The 21,145-nt window shown below is 38.2% G+C and overlaps 1 protein-coding gene across 1 annotated transcript; it reads right to left on the bottom strand.

The window, feature by feature from the left end:
- Positions 1-1,745: 1,745 nt before the first annotated feature.
- On the bottom strand, positions 1,746-12,100 carry LOC134749867 (uncharacterized). Its single transcript, XM_063684862.1, has 7 exons — positions 12,042-12,100; positions 7,740-7,946; positions 6,224-7,617; positions 5,013-5,840; positions 3,234-3,350; positions 2,491-2,636; positions 1,746-2,120 (listed from the first exon to the last, which is right to left on the bottom strand). The coding sequence occupies exons 2-7, from the start codon at positions 7,944-7,946 to the stop codon at positions 1,861-1,863; spliced, it is 2,952 nt and encodes a 983-aa protein (XP_063540932.1). The 5' UTR covers positions 12,042-12,100; the 3' UTR covers positions 1,746-1,860.
- Positions 12,101-21,145: the final 9,045 nt, after the last annotated feature.

Genomic DNA, 21,145 nt, shown 5'->3' with positions numbered 1-21,145 from the left:
GTTTGTTACTCCATAACTCCGTCATTCCTGGACCGATTTTGAAAATTCTTTTTTTGATTGTAAGTATATAGATACAGATTGGTCCCGTTTTTATCAAAACGCAGTTCTGATGATGGGATCCATCCATAAGGAATCGAGGGAACTCCTCAAATGTTAAAGGCATACATATAGTGATTTTAGTATTTTCATCAACAAATCAAGCATTTACATTTAAAAAAGTGTCATTTGATGAAGTGGAACTGCTGATGATGATCAGAACGGAACTCTTCAATGACGCATAGTTCACGTTTGGCGATTTGTCCTCTTCGTTATGTTTGTTAAGCAAGTTAGGTTTTCAAGACACATTTTTGTCAAGCTCGAGTTCTGATGATGGGATCCATGAGGAATCGAGGGAACTCCTCAAATGTGAAAGGCATACATATAGTGATTTTTGTATTTTCATCAACAAATCCAGCATTTCCATTTAAAAAAGTGACATTTGATGAAGTGGAGCTGCTGCTGATGATCAGAAATATCAGAATGGAACTCTTTAATGACGCATAGTACACGTTTGGCGATTTGTCTTCTTTTTTATGTTTTTTAAACAAGTTAAGTTTCCAAGACATATTTTTCTCAAGCTCGAGTTGTGTTGATGGGATCCATAAGGAACCGAGGGAACTCCTCAAATGTGAAAGGCATACATATAGTGATTTTTGTATTTTCATCAACAAATCCAGTATTTACATAAAAAAGTGACATTTGATGAAGTGGAACTGCTGATGATGATCAGAAATATCAGAATGGAACTCTTTAATGACGCATAGTTCACGTTTGGCGATTTGTCTTCTTTTTTATGTTTGTTAAACAAGTTAAGTTTCCAAGACATATTTTTCTCAAGCTCGAGTTGTGATGATGGGATCCATAAGGAACCGAGGGAACTCCTCAAATGTGAAAGGCATACATATAGTGATTCTTGTATTTTCATCAACAAATCCAGCATTTACATAAAAAAAGTGACATTTGATGAAGTGGAACTGCTGATGATGATCAGAATGGAACTCTTCAACTATACATAGTTCACGTTTGGCGATTTATTCTCTTCGTTATGGACCCAGACCCAAACTTGGACCTGGACTTTTTTTTGAACTGCGATCCTCACAGAAGCGAACTGCTATCAGAAAAGTGGGTTAGGTTAGGTTAGAACTGTGACCCTTACAGAAACGAAATGCTATCAGAACATTGGGTTAGGTTAGGTTAGAACTGTGACCCTTACAGAAACGGATTGCTACCTACTAGAAAAGTGGGTGATTTTACCTCCTTTTAGTTAGGCAAAAGATGCTGTCTTTTTCATTTCATTGTCTGGAGTGCACCATCAACAATAAGTAACCTTTCAACGGCATCCCCCATTGAAGTCGGTTTTTTTTTTCTTAAAAATTATTTATTATTTAAGCGCCTGGCAATTTTGAGAAACTATATTCCTAAGCGCCGGTTGCTGTAACAAGAATTGTACCAACTGTATAAAACGTGTTATCTTGTCAGACTGAGCACAAAATATGTAAGTAAGTAAATTAAAACAGCATTGATTTAAAATAAGCTTTCAAGTCCAATACCAAAAATCATCAGGCGCACCGTGTCTTTGAAAGCAGGGCATCCACTAAGATCATTACAAAAACTGTCAATCGTAGTAGTAGATATAAATAGGTATTGGCCGGGTTTAATTTTGATCATTATTATCACTCGGGTGTACTTAACCAATGTTATACTCAACGGATGCCCCGTTTAAAAGAAGCCCAGTTCCACGCCTAGAGCTTTCGCAACATACCCAACCTATTCCATAATGACCGCCAACCGACAAACCATCCTGACCCTCCGCCCCCTCAATCATGGCAAATATCCGAGCGTGTCCTCGAGGCTCGCGTTCCTGCTGAGCGGGCGGTGGTCGAACATGCGCGCGAGCGGCGCTCGGGCGAGCGCGGGTGCGGGCGCGGGCGGCAGCGGCGGCGGCCGCGCGCGCCGGGACCCGCCCAGCAGGGAGCGCACGTCCGTGCGCTGCGAGAGGCGCACGTCGGCGAATAGGGCGGCCATCTCGGCGGACTTCTTCACACTGAGGGCATCTTGGGAGCCGGCGCCTGTGCTTCGCACTGGAAGCGGAATATATCATTTGAAGTTGGGGTTGGAAATTAATAATTACCGATATCGACCAATCCATAGAGAAGAAGACTTTTACTATTCAATTCTCCTAAGTCAAAGTCAAAGTCAATATAATCTTTATTCAAATAGGCCTAGCAAAAAGCACTTTTAAATTGTCAAGTTTTAAATATTACCTGATATTTAGATTAAGGTATTATATTGACTTTGACTTTGACTTAGGAGAATTGAATAGTAAAAAGCCTGTAGATTCAGCCGCTGGGCTTCGAGTATCGGGCGGTCTAGATTACGCTCCCGCCAGCTGCGCTCAGAGCGGTGCCATTTCAAAGCGTTCGACATATTATCTAGTGTGAGGTGTGGTACCTGTGAGGCGCTGCAGGTTGCGCGAGGCGGGCCGTGTGTCGCGGGTCTTGTTCTGCAGCAGCAGCTCGTAGTCGAGCGCCAGGCTGTCCGAACTGCGCGCGCGCCGGCTGCGATCTGAACGGCGTGATTTGGACGTGGCGCTCGATCTGAAAACAAAAACAATTTGTAATCAAAACAATATGAATTATAACCGGCAAATTGGATGACCGTCAGACAACTACAGATTCCGACAGGCTCAGACACAAAAAGTAGTTAGAAACAACAAGCTCTCCGTGTAATCCAGTAACTTTGTCGCCTTTTGTAATGGGGTTCGTTAGTGTCAAATCTTGTTTATGATGGATATGATGGATATGATTATTCATTGGGCCAACATCATAAACAAGTCTGCAAAAAATCAGGACTACCGGATTTGACGCAAACGCTAAATGTATAAAGTTACTGTAATAATGAAGATGAAAAACGCAACAACAGTGAGGTGCGAACGGAATGAGTAAAACACACATGCAAACTGATCACGTTCATTATAACAATCACTGAGGACCTAGACCACTGATTAATCGGCCGTCTGGTACGTATATGTAAATGTAAATTTATGTATGTAAATTTACAAATTTTACCGGAACTGTGTTTAGTAGGAATACCGAAAAAAGCAAGTGTGGGCGAAACAAGAAGGAAACGTCTTATGTTTAGAGAGACTTATTAACCATCCTTAGGTTATTTAATGTCAAGAAAAGTTGTTTTACCTGGACTTGGTCTGGTAGCGTTCGCGCTGGTACTCGATCGCGCAGTAGCACTTGTTGCTGTCGGCGCACGACTCGGAGTCGCACGAGCAGTAGCTGAAGTCGCCGTTGTAAACGTCCCTGGAATCAATTTCATAGGTAGTAAATATTATTTCTAAATAAAAGGGGCACCCAAAGCAAAGCTTACTTTAAACTTTTAGACCGCGAGCCAGGAACATTTCCATGACCAATCGCCTCCCGGGCGATAACTCGTATAGTGGTTAACGACTAACTATGTATGATGAACCCTCGTGGACGTCAGCTGCCGCTCCGTTGGTGAGTTGAGGAATGGCAGACACGTAAAAAAAAATTAGTCATCGCCTCCCGTTTGATACTTTGTCAGATGATAGTTTAGATGCTATTGTGAATTTAAAAAAATCGTCAGCCGATTGTATCGCGGTGGAAAGACCGATGCATGTCGAACTTTGCATGTAGCGTTCCATCAGGCGTTACAATAAACGCTTGCGTTTCCACGCATACTTTGCGGACATAAAATGGTAAGGTTCGTTTTTTATACACGTTCATGCTACCAGCCGACGATCTTTCCCCCGCGATACAACCGGCTGACGGTTTTTTTATTAATAATTTAACTACAAATAAAAGTATATCAATCGAGAGGCGATTACTGAAAGTAAATTTTTTGTTATAGGTACATGTTCATGTGACCAACTCACGGACTCCACCGCGATACAACCGGCTGACTATTTTTGTAATTCATAATAGCATCTAAACTGTCATGTCATGTGACGAAGTATCAACCGAGAGGAGATGACTGACGAAATTTTCGCCTGGCCCGCGGTCACAAGTGACAAATTAATGATGATCATAGGAAAATTTTCTATTTCTAACAATGTTAAGAAAATTCTTAGATAATACTATGCATACTGTAGCAATTGACAGGTTAACTTAGCAATTATAACAATGGTTTAAGTTCCGAAATAAATAGCTCCAAGTTACGTAACGCAAAGCAGCGACTTCGCGTCTTCTACTCAAAATACCTGAGATCTAAGACACAGATTTCTATCCTCTATCATCAATCATTCAAGCGGAAAAACACACAAGATTTTGGAATCAACACATTTTTAGGGTTCCGTACCCAAAGGTTAAAAACGGGACCCTATTACTAAGAATCCGCTGCCTGTCTGTCTGTCTGTGTCCGTCTGTCACCAGGCTGTATCTCATCAACCGTGATAGCTAGACAGTTGTTCACAGATGATGTATTTGTGTTGCCGCTATAACAGCAAATACTAAAAACAGAATAAAATAAATATTTAAGTGGGGCTCCTATACAACAAACGTGTTTTTTTGCGTAATTGTATGGAACCCTTCGTGCGCGAGTCCGACTCGCACTTGGCCGGTTTTTATTCCAAGATTTCATTCAAGATTCATAGCCAACTGTAAATAATTCTAATTTGGTTCAGTTAATCATGAGGCGTCGCAGGCCGCGGACGTGCTACGCTCTGATAATCAGCCCACACATTTCATTTCTACACCAGCACCAGTTACAAAAATAATGAATCATAATCAATAATAAACAAGGCGCAGAATCCGGTGATACGTTCAAGACGGAAAATGTAATTAAGCTCGGACAATCATTTCGCGCAGACGCGTCTCTATTAGAGTTAAATGAAATGTTAAACGAACACAGACGAAAGTGGAGAAATTATTCTACTTATGTTAAGTTTGCAAACTCATTCATCAAATAATGACTAGGTTATTAAAATATAAATGTACGGCACTCACTTGGAACAATCTTTGCAGTTTTTGCTTTTACTAAAAAGCCTCGTTTTGGACGAATCTCTCTTGACTTCGCCTTCGTAACAGTAGCATTTTGCCTTGCTGTCCTCTTTCAGTGAGCAGTAGCAGCGATCTACGCAGCTTTCTGATTCGCATTCTGAGCATGATACGTATCCACTTGAACTGTTGCGGTTTTGACAACCGAGACGGTTACTCAATGTCAAAAAATCTGAATCTTCTGAAGTAGATGTCCTTTCTCCAGGTCTCGAAACCTTTCCATTTCGTTTGGAAACATGCACGACCTTGTCGGTACGCTTCCGTTGCCTCATAGTTTGTCGCTTCGGTGGCGGTACTGGTGGTTCTTTCGGACGAAACTGTCTCAAATCATAACTTGACGTTGACACTGAGCTTTCCGATATAGGTTCTTTGTTAGCTACGGTTTGTAAATCAAACGAACCGATTTTATGGTTGGTCTTTTCAATTTTTGGCAACTCTTTCCCGAAAGGCATCCTGAATACCATGCGTAAACCACTAGCTCCTTTGAATATCTTTCGCCTCTTAGTTTGGAATATACTGTTCCTTCTTAAAATTTTCTTTTTCTGTTTCTTCATAATAGCTTTACTGTGTTGAAATATTTCGTCCTTCGTAAGGGTAACGGCTAATTTTAAAAGAAATTCTTTATATATCGGTTTCAGATCGTTGAAGGACATGCCTTCGGCGTCTATTATGGCATTCAATATTTCATCCATCGAGTGTAAATTCTCTTGAACCTTGAATTCATTGAAAAGTTCGTTGAACCCTAGTGGAGAACCGCCTCCCTTTTTCCCGTTGTTTCTGGAAAATGCAAACAAGAATACGTTACATTACAATAATTACCATACTTGTAACCGACTAGTAAGTTATACCATATACAACTCTCATGTGTACAAAATGAGTATGCAGCTGGCTCGGTTGTAATAGTTGAGATTGATAAAAAATTGCTCAGGTGTTATACTGGACCAGAGGAATGTAGCGGACGCGGTTGCATTAGCACAATTACTAACATGCAAGATGCTGAAACACTTCACTGAGTGCGTTCTGCTGCCAACACCTCGATGCTTTAACCAGCAAGTGAATTTTTTTAACTGCGTGTTAACTTGAGATATCAGGGAAAAGGTAGTGTCGTCTATGAAGCGTTAAATTATAATTACATTGCAATTAATAAGTATCGTACATACCTGTGTCCAATAGATTTATATCTGGTCAGTCCACCAGCGTTGAGGAAACTGCCTGAGCGAGGTATCGCTACCTTTGTCAGAATATCACCTGATTCATTGAGAGAGTTTCTGCCACTGTGACTTCTCCTTAGAGTTTCTTTTGAATGATCTGGCGATTCAAGTGGTTTCGTTGGAATAGGAGGGGGTAAAGTCGGTGGTCTCGGGAGGTTTTTTCGTTTCTCCAATTGTCTAAATAATTCAATCTTTTCAGAAACTTTACTCCGAACTGAAGACTCGCTGCTGCTTTGAAGAGGTAGAGGATTCGAGATCTTAGCGTTAATAGTAGGACTTAGTGAATCTTTTGCCATCGATTTTTTTGATTCTTGCGTATCGCTTCCGCTCGTGTCGTGCTTTATGGAATCTAATTTAGCTTTGACCTCTTCGACAGTTATTCTTTTAGGTTCGGCGGGGGAAATTGAGGGTGGTGGTGACGGCAGATGGTACCCTTCTGCAGCTAAAATTCTTCTGGTCCGTTCCAGTTTAGGTCTTTCGTGGAAAGACTCACTGGCTGAGAATCCATCGGGACGATCACTATCACCACTCAAAGAAGATGTACTTCGTTTCTTCCGCGGCGGTCTTATGGGCATATCATTTTGTGTTATACTACTCGTTACGCTCATACAGCTAACTCCGTTTCGATTTCTTAGCTTCTTCATATCACCGCTGTGACCCTGCCGGCTCATGTGTGACATCAGAGATTTGTATAGCGTGGCCGCTATCACGATAGCGTCCTCGGACGTCTGACATACAAACCCATGACACTCCAATTGCTTGGCGACTCCGATCTTCCTCATCACAACAGCGAAAAGGGGTGAATGCGAATTTTCGTTGTGGGAGAGGATGTATTTTTTGTCAGGTATTTCCAAAGTTTTGAACAACGCGTGACGGTCAATATTGTCTGGATCAGTGATGAGAGGTAAGAAAGCATAGCTTAAGTCGTGGTTCTCCTTCTCTGACGGTTGTACGACGAATTTGACAGCAGACCATACTGCTATCGTCGGGAACGGGTTCAACTGTTCTAAGTCACCTTTTTCTCCCATGTATCTGACCTTGAGGCCACTTTTTGAGATTTCTAGTCTTCCTGTAAGGTTACTTTTATGGCGGTAGTTTCTTCTGTAGGCAAAGTATAGGTCTTTGAGTGGTGTTTGGAGGCCGGAGAGGCTGGTGACCTTGCTCTGAAGAGGAGTAGAGCCCAGATAGTGCACACTGAACACGTGCACGCCGATACTCTCTATCGACTGCCTGGACTCGCCCGCCATATCCGCAAACATCCTCTCTATTCGATCCTGAACCGTGTTGTTAATCTTGTTGATTTTATTCTGGCAATAGCTTTCATCGTTACCGTCTCTCGTTGCCTGCAATAGAAACGTTAAAAATGAGCTGGCATATTCATAAACATCAGTATACATTCTAACACACTAATAAGTGAGGTTAATGAAGTTAATTATGTTAAGTGAGTTTTACTTTTGAATGTTACCTTGGTGTCGGTGAGGTGGGTGCCGGGCGCGTACTGCGGGAGGCTGGCGACGGAGCGCGAGTCGTCGAAGAGCGCGTCGATCTTCTGCTTGTAGAGAGAGAGGGAGGACACGGAGGGCGTGCGCGTGCGCGGGCGCCGCTCCGGCTCCTCGCGCGCGCCTAGACGGAACCCGCCGAGGCGCGCGCTATCGCTGTCCATCGTCACCATCTGGAAATTAGAGATGGTTTTTTAATAAAGTTTAATTATCATGAAAGTACACTTGCAGTAAGGGATAAATGGTACCTATACTTGTTAAACGTTAAAAATATAAATAAAACTATACCTAATAACACTTTCGATCTATAGAAGCAGCACTGTGTACCATTTTGTAACGCGTTGGTACCTAATGAATTTACCATTAAACTTACTAACTTGTAAAAAGGATTTAGGTAAGGACATACGAAACAGCAAGAAAACAGATTACACATTGTATGATTTTATTATACAAAGTGACCGGTCTCTTTCGCACTGAGTCTTACGTATGTATATGTAGACATGTACCTTCCCAAAATACAATATAACTTAAACTCACCGCGAGCTGTATTCTGTACGTATACCATACATCTAAAGAGAAATAATTATAATCTTCTTAAAGAACTCCGATCTAGAAATAGATTAACTAGTTTACATTACACTACATGCGATCTTGGCATCCATTTTCTTGGTCGGTCCAGTGAACGCGCCCACAAAAACTGCGCCTTACGGATCTCTGAGTCGCACTACTCGCACTCAATATAAACGTAGCAGTACGAGCAGGTACTCACTCAAATATGAATGAGAGTGACACAATACCAGGTAATATTATTATAGAATAGAGCGTATAATGACACATTTTTATAGTATTTATTCTCTGAAGCAGACCAATCAACCATGTCTCACTAAATTCAACTCATTTAGCACAGTAGGTATATCGTTAGACTAAAGGATGACTCACGCTGCAACGGTCCGGGCCCGGGCCGGGGCTCCTACACTTCAGTTTTCAATAGAAAGCATCACGTGATCACCGATCACCTGTCATAGAAAAAGAAGTGTCGGAAGCCTCGTCCTTAATTCGTTATCCCTATAATTACATGGGCCAACTCGTAGCATTTTCATGGCAGGGTATTCGAGTTAAAATAATCTATGCATTTGAAATTAGCTATACAGATTCCCGTAACTCCGTCCGACAGTAACGTTTTTTTTTTGTTTTTATTGTAACTATCGTTTTTACCTAATCAATGGGGCCTCTGAACATTTTATAAGTTATAGGACCGTTATTACCACAGGATTTATAGGATCTATTTATAGTCAAGTTTTCAAGAAAAGTTCATTAATGCTCAATAATATTTCAAGCATAAAAATATAGGAAACCTAATATTTTCTTTCTTGGACAAGATGAATGTTCTCTACATGATTGAGATACATTGTGGCGTTTGATCGATGGATTTACACCTACTTAGTCGACAATATATCAAAAACCGCATGCGATGCGAGTTCTTTAGAGCTCTTTAGTCAACTATGGTTTCGTGCGTATTTGATCGTTTTTAGGTTACTGTTTTATTTCTGCGCACTGTGCTGTGGGTTTTGCACAGTCGAGTCGTCCATTAACTTATCTGGCCACTACGCGCAATCACGCTCATCTCACCAATTACCCTATTATATGGCAACAATGACTATTAACAGAGCTACCTAAAAACGAATATACCGCATACCGCCATCATCGGAAAACAGTGAGAGGAAGAGATAACAATTTTCGATTTTTCAATGTTGGCGATAGCGCCGGTAGGCCCTTTGATTTGCACAAAAGCTATATCAGAACCTCGTAGTTAGTTTTTTAAGATGTCCGAATGTTAAGAATGTTCAAGATGAGCACCAGATCGCTATTTCGAGCTGCAGCGTCAAAAGTAAAAGTAGCCCTAATGATAGCCAACCTCCGGCAGGAGACGCCACCATAAGAAGAAGAAGAATGTTAAGAAATATTCAAACATCTTAAAACATTCTAACTTTTAATTCAATCTCATTTAATATTTATTTACCAGTCGTTTTTCCGGTCGATAAAATCATAGCATAGTGAGGAAACTCAAAAGTTGCCATAATCCAGTCGTCAGAGCCTTACGTTATTTCGTCAGAGCGTAACGTTGAAGTAACTCTACCTACCCAAACAAACAAAAAAACAATATTGTATTCGGTTACCGCGATAGTTACTCATGTAATAAAACTTTGAAATCGGATTATATCGCGTATTTTGAATTTATGTGAAGGGTTAGAAATGCGGGATAAATTCAATATAGGTACGCAATATAATCCAATTTCATAGTTTTATTTGAAAAAAATAACCAATCAGTCAAGCCGTTTTTAAGAAATCGCGGAACACAAGCCATTGGGATAACTTCGAAAGCTGGATAATTTTATAAAATGTCAAATATTTAACAACAGTAAGCATTGGTAAGCATTGCAGTAGCGTAAATGTTGTTAAAGTATGGGGTGCTTCTGGTTTATAGACATTCATAATCATAATCATTTATTTGCTGCAAACCATGGTATTACAGATGTTCTTAAAATTAAATAAGTACAGTCATGGACTCTACAAGGGCGTGGCAACATATTTATAAGTATCCGAGTACGTACATAGGTAGGTATACACTTTTCTATGGCACAGAAAATACAAAATAGGTTAGTACCTTTTACTACAAACGGAACAAATATTAAAATCAAATATTTAAAATGTATATAACATATTTAAAAAACTATGTATTTATATTATTAGGTAATTTATCACAATAACATATGCTATGTTTCATTTTATTCCACATGACATACCTATTCAATTGTCCATAAACTCTTGCAGAGTATGGGCATTCAGTTAAAAGGTGATTCTTGAGCTAATCTACAAAGTTTATTATATTTATTTTTCATCTATTGTATACTGGGGGATGTGGTTTTATATTCGAATGGACATCGAGTAAGGGCCTTTGTTGAAGAGCCATTAGCCATTTACAAAATTATCCCGCTGTCGAAAGTGTCGAAATTATCCCAAAGCACCCTATATACATAGAAAAACAAACAACGACTCCTTTTTTGTAGTCGGTTAGTCGATTGCAAAGTAGATACAAACTACACAGGTACTTTTCATGGTAAGTTTGCAACCACAACCACATTGGCTATCTCGTAATCGATTCGCAATGCGTTAATTTATGCGGCTCGCTTACAGGCCGTTAATTCTTAACACCCGGCTGATTACCGCGTGAGGACTTTTAGCTACTTGTAATTTAGCAATGTTTTAGTTATATTTGACCCTACGGTGACGATTAATGGTGATGACACCAGCTAACATGCAGCATTAAGAGAGTCGAGCTTTTATCGTCCTTGATAATGGTACCTTAGTGTAAGTATGATGTGGTGTAGTTTGCGACTTGATCTTTATGCTTGTATTTTATATTTTTATTATTATTGTTTTTTCATATAACTGACCTTATAAGAAATGCAGAGCATTCTACCGATTATAAACTGAAATAGATATCATATACGAAAGAAAAAGTGACCAAAGCCTTTAGGGCTGGGACTGAACCAGTGTCAGTGGCAGACGTTTAGACCACTCCCCGACCCGGGCCATGGCGGCATGGGTCGAATTTTCCTCAAATATATGCAATCTCTTAAGGGCTAATGGCTTATACCTAATAGACAAGCATATAGAAATAATGTGATTCTAATTAAAATGACACAAATTAAAATATTATCATAATAGTACATTATGATACAAGTGTGCTAAGTTAGTTATTACACACGAGGCGATATTGTGCGCGCGAGCTGTAAGCGAGCGCGCAATAAGAAAGCCGATGTGTGTAATGATCAATGCACACGCGTTTCATACGACGTTTTTCAACACACTTGCGAGAAAAAAAAAGATACTCATATAAATCAAATTTTAATACTTAAAACAGTTAGTATTGTGTGTTGCATCTGTCATACTGCCGGCCGCACCGCGCAGGCGGTCGGGCGCGCCGGTGCCCGCCAGTCCGACCAATTAAAGATGGCTCCCTTTCCATGCATATTATTACCAATCAGTTACCTTCTTAACTCAGTCGGATAATATAATGAAAAATCACGAGTGGAATAATACACTGAAAGAGCACGCGTGTTTAATATCTAGGATTATGAGCCAAAAATCGTTGGAATAAAAACGTCGTTTTGAGCAAGTGTGTTGAAAAATAATTTAATTTGTTTCCTATCCTACCGATTCCTCAACTGGAAATATCACGGATTTTGTGCTCTGACTGCACTCACCTCGTACTAGTCGGATGGGCCTTAGGCCCAACGTTTTTCAGCATTTTGACACCTCGTCCCCAATATCTGAAAAAATAGAAAAATTTCTATACTTAGCAGTTAAATTTAAAACGGTAAGCAACACAACATAATTAAAAATCGATAAAATCAAACAAAGGGGTCGTGTAATATTATGGAAAATATTTTTACGCAATTTGATGTGTATCAACCACAGCTTATGATGCTATGATGTACGCAGAATAACGCAATCACTTTAAATACTGTGAATTGCCTGTCAGATGATGGTGGTAAGAGCTTCATTTTAAATCACATCGTCCTTTCTAGGTAGCATCCGACAGAGACCGCAAATTATTATAGGCTCAATAATATATAAAATATTATCTAAAAAACAAGGATGCCCGGACATTTTTGTTTATTCTTACTCAGAATCAAGAGCGATATCTATTCTTCTAAAAAAGTGTGCCAATTTATTGTTACTATTTTCGATTTTCTATTACCTACATTAGCTCCCAATTGCCCAGTGAAAAGTTGGGGCACCTTTTTCTTTTAGTAGAATCAGTAGTGCTCGTCTGCTCGTGATTCTAAATCTAAAAAATACATGAACTTCCAAAAAATAAAAATTAACGGCCAAATACGCGTACCTAGTAACCAGCATAAGCATTCATAAGAGATTGATATACTTACGTTTTGAAACATAACAACGGACTTTACATTCATAAAGTAGGCAATTGATATCCTCCGTTGTTTCATCAACAAGTAATCATGCAAATATATCCCGCAATAGCGATTATAAATTTGCATAATAATCAATCGATTGATTAATCGCGCCTAATATCCGTGCGTGCGCCGCCTAATGGATTTTGAGCCTCGAAATTATACTGCTCTAATAAATTTTAATGTGGATATCAATCTATCATGGGGCGTGAAAGAAATTGTGCGGTAATAATTAGATAATTTATTTATTATCAAATAAGTCACGGCTGTTGTTTATTTTATTTGCTGTGTGAATGACTATGGCGCTCGCCTGGCAAATAAGGTCAGGGATCCAAGATATTTGATAGATATCATATACTTATATTAAAATTAAAGACCACACAACGTCGGATGCTATCATATATAGCTCATCACTGCACCACAAGAAGTTTTTTTTTATATACGTAGTACCTACTTAGTAGTCGTATGTGTCAATGACTATCTACATATCTGCCTGTTGCGTCTAAACTACCGATTTCGATAAAATGTAACATATACTTAGTCCGGCTTGTACAAGTGGGTAAGTATAGCCCTTCTCTTGAAATAATGAATTAATTTTTGCTTAGCTGATGTCTCTCTCTCTCTCTGGTTGCTTAAATACTGCAACCATTACAAATTGAACCGTAAACTGTAACCGTCCGTTAGCGTTTAAGGTTCAATTTGTAATGGTTAATGGTCAATTGCAATTAACGTTCGGCCAACACTGGTTAGTACCTACGTCTTAAGGTAGAAAAACATGTCTCGCCAAAATGGTCATAAGTCCTATCTTAGCTTATGTGACTGGTACATACTGAACGGCATCAAAATAGAGGCAGATAAAGCCGCGAGCTAAGCTAGTATCCTATAATTTTATATAATTGTTTAAAACGTCTTACTAATGGCTCATTTACTCAAGTGGGCTGCCCCGTATAAATCACAGATAAACGTTTACTATGCAAATAAACGCATAACAGAAAGAGAAAGTAAACCTTATCAGAATCAGCTTACATTGATGTAAATAATTAACAAGGAAATCACTGTAGTGATTAGATTAATTCGCAGGTTTTGTGATTTCCGCTTCGAAATTTGGCGTTAAAAGAAGAACATACCTAGGTGATATTCTTACTGATAAAGCTACACCGACGCACCTACAAAGGTTGGAACCTAGCTGTGGGCTTTAAGATCAACCAGCACATTGTTGGACGATGCCCAAAGAGACGTTCCCAAGGCAACCCGGAGGACCTCTTTACCAATCTGACACCTGACGTGATCGGCTTATAATAAATATTCTTTATTCAAGTATCAACCCATTTCATTAAAATATTGCATGCAAAATATTAAATTACTATTAAAATTAAAGCCTGTATAAATACTAATTAAATAGGTGCAGCGGACACCTTGCTCAAACAGTAGCAGGTTGCGCATACTACTTTAACAATGCTGTTCGTCGATTCGCTCACTCTCCCGACAAACAACCAGTGCCTTCATTATAGCGTAAAAGTCATCTACTCTGTTCTCAGCGAACATACCAGACGCACTACACCGCCACGGTAGCCGTAACATTGCAGGAAACGCATTGTTATACTATACTGTACTCGAAGTTCTATTGAACGATCGTTTCGTGATGGTACCACAGCTGACTAAAGTGTAGAACGCTTGACGGTGACTTATATTACCTACATTCTACTTATTTTTATCCAATGTTACGCCATACGAATAAATAAATAAATTTATTCTTAATATTTTTAAAGCGTTTTAGCTATGCGATAGTATTTAACTAGTAGCTTCTTATCTTAAGGAGCCCACTGACTATGAGTCCGCCGGACGATATAGGCCTTTTTTTTTTTTTTTTTTTTATACCACGTCGGTGGCAATCAAGCATACGGCCCGCCTGATGGTAAGCAGTTACCGTAGCCTATGAACGCCTGCAACACCAGAACCTGTCAGTTAGAACAAAAATAGACAGCTCCGAACAACTGAAAGGCCGATATCGTCCGGCAGAATGATAGTCAGTGGGCTACTTTTGAGGTCTTCTTAGCTTAGATGTACACAAGCAATTGGATTCTAATTTTATTTTAATTATTTTGATTTAATATTCTGACACATTTGGCTACTTTAGATTACAAGTCATCATACATTAAACAGATTAAACTTGTGTCCGCTACTACTAAAATATATTAACCTACCTATTTTCGAATTACTCACGAATGCATTACACCGAGCCTAAACAATGGAACGCAAATAACAATAATTCGAATGAAAATTAGAAATTTAGAGCAATCTACATATAAATAACGTGTCGTTCGTGATCTGTATCACCGTCTAATTATGTCAGAAATTACATCAGGCCCAATAGAAGTGACCCAAGCTTATCTCTTCATGCAAGTCAATTTAGAAGATAAAGTCATTAATCTTGCCATTTAGCCTGTAAATGACAACTTTACTCCATTACATATTTTAAGAATCAAAGGCGTGTCATGTCTGAATCTGCATTGGAATTTAAAATGTTTTACAAAGACGTAAAGTTGTTTTTTTTTAATAGATCCGAGAAAAAGTATGCAAGAAAATAGCAATACAAAAACTAACACAGTTATCTATTATGCGCAGTTTCCTCATTAGGTAACTAAATCGCTAAGATACACTCAAACGGATAAAACTAGAGTTTTTATAGATAGCTAAATGAGATCTTTCAAGCAACACGGTATGAATATAATTATGTCCCAATATTACCAAACGGCTAAATGAAACTTCACCTCGCATATACCTCAAATACCTAATGCATATTACCTCTGTTTATTGTTCAAATTCAAACAGGATATTATTAAAACAAAACCGGCCAAGTGCGAGTCGGACTCGCGCACCGAGGGTTCCGTACTTTTTAGTATTTGTTGTTATAGCGGCAACAGAAATACATCATCTGTGAAAATTTCAACTGTCTAGCTATCACGGTTCATGAGATACAGCCTGGTGACAGACGGACAGACGGACAGACGGACTGCGGAGTCTTAGTAATAGGGTCCCGTTTTTACCCTTTGGGTACGGAACCCTAAAAAGTGTGTACATGTAATCTTTACGCGCGATTGAAGTAAAACTTTTTTGACGATGACGTTTATCGCTATGCACTTTGACGTGTGTCCTATTGTGAGTGTGTCACTACTAAGCGTTATACTTCCGTCAACAAAACGAAAAAAAATCTGATACTGTTAGAAGTATTAGCATAAATTAAATTAATTTCAGAAAATATTTTAATTTGTTTTTATTTCAAGTAGAAACACTACTATTTGTTTTTATTTCAGTTTTAAAAAATCTGAGTTACCCTCTAGTCGGGCCTAAAGAAGTTTTACTTCAATAAACAACGTCAGTGCCGGAATTCAACAAAGGACAACGCACTTACAACCCCTCTGGTGTTACGGGTGTCCATAGGCGACGGTAATCGTTTACCTTCAGGCGATTTGTCTGCTCGTTTGCCTCCTATATCATAAAAAAAATACAAATCAGCAATATACTTTATCTGACGTAAGTGTGACAGGGAGGCAACACGTCGAACGTGGTTCGCGGTAGGCCCAGTGTGAATTAGTCACAAATCATATTAGAACAACTATTTAAAGTATAGGTAAATGTGTTAATATTAGCCAATCGAAATGCCATTTTCGCGATCGAAATGTGCAGTCACGTACACTAATGAGTGATTATTAAGCTTTAACGCAATCGGTTAAGGTCACGTTGGCTAATCTAAGTCCTTAAAAAATGCATAATACTTAATGTAAATGTTTCTAACAGACTATACGTACGTTACGTAGTTTGAATACAGATTTAAAATATTTGCAATACGTATACCATTAAAATCGTAACTGTTATTGGCCATCTGTTATGTATAAATAAAACCATTGCAACCATATACATATAATAACGACTTTCTACTTGCAGAGGGTGGCACCCTTCTGGAACAAAGCTAAAAAAATGCGCAAAAACACCTGTCTCTTACGCAATGAGGCTGAGCATACTTATTATGGTGTTTAAGAGTAATTGCTGGGTGTACTGTTACATAGATGGAAATAAAACAGTCAATTATAAGTTAGAAGCTCCTATGAATCGAGCGTTTTTCTGCAAATGCCATAAACAAAACCGGACAAGTGCGAGACGGACTCACCCACCGAGGGTTCATGGTACTTTCTAGTAGGTATTTGTTGTTATAGCGGCAACAGAAATACATCATCTGTGAAAAATTTAACTGTCCAGCTATCACGGTTCATGAGGACGGACAGGCGGACAGTGGAGTCTTAGTAATAGGGTCCCGTTTTTACCCTTTGGGTATGAAACCCTAAAAACTGTACTTACCTAAGTAATTGAAATTATTTACGCGGGTGATCATTAATTCAAAAGTTTTTTTAGTTACACTTAATTATGACCCCATAATTAATTTTTGAAAATTTACCGAGCGGCAATGTACAGTCGAAGGTAAAAATATCGATCCAGACAAATGGCTCATAAATATGTGAACACGACTTTATTGTCTTAGGTGTAAGAGCATACACATATTTTTTAACCTTTGGGAATGTATATATATTTATGCCCTTGATTGTACTGCAAACATTACGAGACATAACATGACATGACATTACGAGACACGAACTTTTTATAGCAACTGTCAACAAGCGTTGACAGTTACTTTAAAAAGCTTGTATCTCTTAACTTGTGTGTTTGCTTACATCCGTTTAAACATTCGCCCGTATTGAACTTACACACTGTATATTATGTATTCTAAATCTAGATGTTTTAATCATGTAACCAACCTGCTTCGTAAGGCGCCTCTCATGCATTCGCACCGTCTGTACACAAAATTTAGTGACTGATCAAACTGACTTGTTGCTTATGTAATATGTCCGAATTTGTAAGAATCTGTTTAAATGTTTTATGTTGTTGTTATAATTTATATTAGTTAATATAAATTACATAGTTAGTAAGGCAGAGGAGACAAATCAGGAATAATTTTATACTCTGAAAGTACTTAAATTTCTTCTAAAAAACCACAAACAACAAACGATGACAAAATTCGAAGTGATAACGAGGTCATGAGATCAAGTCAGTCAGTTTGTTAATAGTAATTTTAATATAGCATTTTTTGACAAAATATATATCCGGGAATATCTGAAATTATAATTAATGAATTTAAAGCAACCAGTACCTATTATAAAGGTCAATAAATTAGTTTTCTTATAAGTTTTATGTCAACAAGCTTATTAAAATATGTCAAGGTTTCATTAAGTATCTAAAAAACAGCAATCTAGTGCCGACGACAAGCAATTATGAATTAGTTGCTCGTAAATCTCAGTAGGTATTTGACAAATTACAAAATACATTAAATGTATAAAGTCAAGGACACACTAGGAGACAAATGTGCCGCGACACGTGTCGGTGATATGTCAGGCAAAGTCGTACCTACGAGTTCGCGAAACTTCGTCTGACATATCTGGTGACATCGTACGATTTATGACACACACCACACACTCGTATGTGGGGACATGTATCGCCTAATGTATTCCTGGCTTAAGAAATGAAAGGTTTTAGGTGCGTATAAATGTTAAGTATAAATTCATATGAAATACATCAAATAATTATCAATCGCAGTTACTTGGCAGAAATTTTGACTGAAGTCACCGATTGAACGTCTTTCTATGTATAACATGAAAATCGCTTCTTATTGTTTCGCTTTTGTTGGTTAAAAGAAAACAAAATTGAAAGCCAAGGTAAGGATTGACTGATTTTCATGAATTGCAGTTCAAACAGGATTGTCAATAACGTATAAAGTAACGTAACGTAGTCTAATAGACAACTGATTTACAATTTTATACTCAACTACATAACCAGGATCTTGAATGTGTCAAATGTTATAGAAACCTGAATATTTTTATTACATGAAAAAAAAAACATCGTCAAGCGGATGCGGAAGCGGAAGCGGATTATAACTCCCTAGTAACGCTATGTGAAAATAGCTAGAAATCCACACTTTCTTCCTTAAACACTAAAGTAGTATAATAAAGAAGTCGTTACTGCAACATTTCGCTGAATGGCGCCACTAAAAATTTACGCACTTCACACAATAACCTATTCAGACGCTTCAAATCTAGAAACCCGTTTAAGTTCGAAGTTAACCTATTGTGTCTACGTTATTACCCGTTGAAGTTTGTGGCTATTTTACCGTCTTAGAAGAAAAAGGCATATAGTCTTATGGAAATCTTATATGCATAATCCCTTCTTATAGGAAACGGACATGTAAAGTAACGAACGGAAAGTGCTGGAAAATGTTTTGTTAATCACATACTCTCACGTGAGTCCAGTAAAGTGCGTATGGGCCTAGCTGGGTAAAAAACAAAGGAAAAGCAAAACAATGTCCAAAACAATTTGGCGACCTGTAAACATCAGCTAGTAGTATCTATAAGTATAGGTAATTAGGTATCTAATAGAACATTTTAATTTGTGCGAAGTACATTCGATGAACAATTTTTGAGATTGTATAAACAATAACATTGTAAGTAGAACGAATTCAAATTTTTATTGTATTTTTCTGTTGACGGAATAAATAAAGAAATATTCAAGAGGGAATCAGTAATACTTATAACTTAGAGGCTGAATAAGCACGCAAAGGACAACTTCCTACTCAAATGCCAAGACAGCGATCCCGAAAAATAAAGTATAATAAAATTAAAATCAATATCTAGAGCATATAATAAAAACAACGATATTAATCCTTATTCGGTAAATGGGAAATTGGGAATGTAAACAATAGGTTAGACAAGGTAGGGAATTCTCATATTGTTCCTATTGCCCCGAGCAAAAGGTTTATATTTTCCTACATGTTATTGTTTATCTACCTATTTAAACGGAATAAATAAATAAACGTAGATTATTGCATTTTACTATCATTAGTATACACCTCTATACGATTAACATGCATAAATACAGTATTAAAACTGTAATCAACGCAACGCATTGCTAAACTCTATACCGGACGAATTGCTCATTAATTACTTCATACGTTATTTTAGTAAATTAAATTGCCTTCATACTCAAAAACGTGTAAGGTTTTCTGGGTTAGTTATGCTTGGCCTGCTTTGCGTATTGAAATTTGCACATAGTCCTAATATGCGTACAATTTAAGAACACTTAAGTGTTTTATTAAGTGCCGGTTTGTAAACATGTTGCGTCCCTACAAATAATATAAAGAGTTGTATCTCATTCTGTGAATTTACTGGTACTTTCATTCAAGTTTAACCTAACCATTGCGTTATATGTTATAACGAAATATACTATCAGTAGGTACTATCTATTCCATCAATTAAGTAGTCACGTTGGATTAGCTTAAGAAAATACGTCTGGACATATTATACAATTTCATCATACAATTTGTTAAAGGATACTTATTTTTTTAATCCTTTTTTAAGATATCCCGTGGAATCCACGCGAAGAGCTTAGCAGTAATCAATGAAAATATTAATCTTGACGCAAATAATATAATCTAAACGATATGGGTGACCGAAGAGCTGGCGGCTTCCTCGCACAACGTATCGGCATTGCGATACAGCGAGGAAATGCCGCCAGCATCCATGGTACAATGCCTCAAGGGCCTATTTTAGATTTAAGCTAGTTATTAATTTCGTTTACGTAGTACCACTGTATATATCTTGTATGTAAATAAAGAGTATTACAATTTAAAACGATAGTTAAGTTATCTCGACAAATGGGGTTGTAGGTAAATTACTAAATACCACACAGATACACTCCTACTCTATAAGGTTCAACCCCGTGTTCAAATAATATTAACAACCTAAAGCCATTCTAGCTATACAGTGTAAATACACAACACAACATCAGTAATGCAACGTTATGGAGACCATATTCACTTTTCAATTTTCTTGCATGATTCTGTCCGTCAGGTAGCGAAAGCGTTAGAAAACTGTCACATTTCGAGGTGTAAATGTCGCAGTGAATCAGCCAAAGTAGTTTTAATGTTTTTGGGCTGATGTCAGTTGATGGCAAAGATTGAGCGAGTTTTCAATTTCAGAGAGTGTGTGATGGGAAGAAAACATTATTAGCTCTACATAAGCCCGTTTTCTTTCCATCAGCTTGGGGCCGCGTCTAGACGCGGACTTGCTTTCCACCCTTACGTTGCTAACTACTATATCACTAATTCATACAAAAGTTACAAAACGCAACAGTTATGCTTTTTAATGCGAACGGCTTCCCAGCCGTTCGGTTTTGTAGAATTCTGAATACAACTTGGATCTTTTCAAATCGAGGATGAATAGACACTTTTTAGGTCAGCATGCTCCATCTCAATTTTTAACATTAGGTGAGATTGTGGGTGAGAAGGT

The sequence above is a fragment of the Cydia strobilella genome, chromosome 19 (assembly GCF_947568885.1).
Source record: "Cydia strobilella chromosome 19, ilCydStro3.1, whole genome shotgun sequence".
Lineage (NCBI taxonomy): Eukaryota > Metazoa > Arthropoda > Insecta > Lepidoptera > Tortricidae > Cydia > Cydia strobilella.
This window is presented reverse-complemented; position numbering and strand designations above follow the sequence as displayed.

Coding starts and splice junctions, on each gene's coding strand:
- LOC134749867 (XM_063684862.1), bottom strand. CDS start 7,946: ATGGTGACGATGGACAGCGATAGCGCGCGCCTCGGCGGGTTCCGTCTA. Junction 2,637..3,233: donor CGCTACCAGACCAAGTCCAG/GTAAAACAACTT, acceptor TTTTGTTTTCAG/ATCGAGCGCCACGTCCAAAT. Junction 2,121..2,490: donor CAACCTGCAGCGCCTCACAG/GTACCACACCTC, acceptor TTCCGCTTCCAG/TGCGAAGCACAGGCGCCGGC.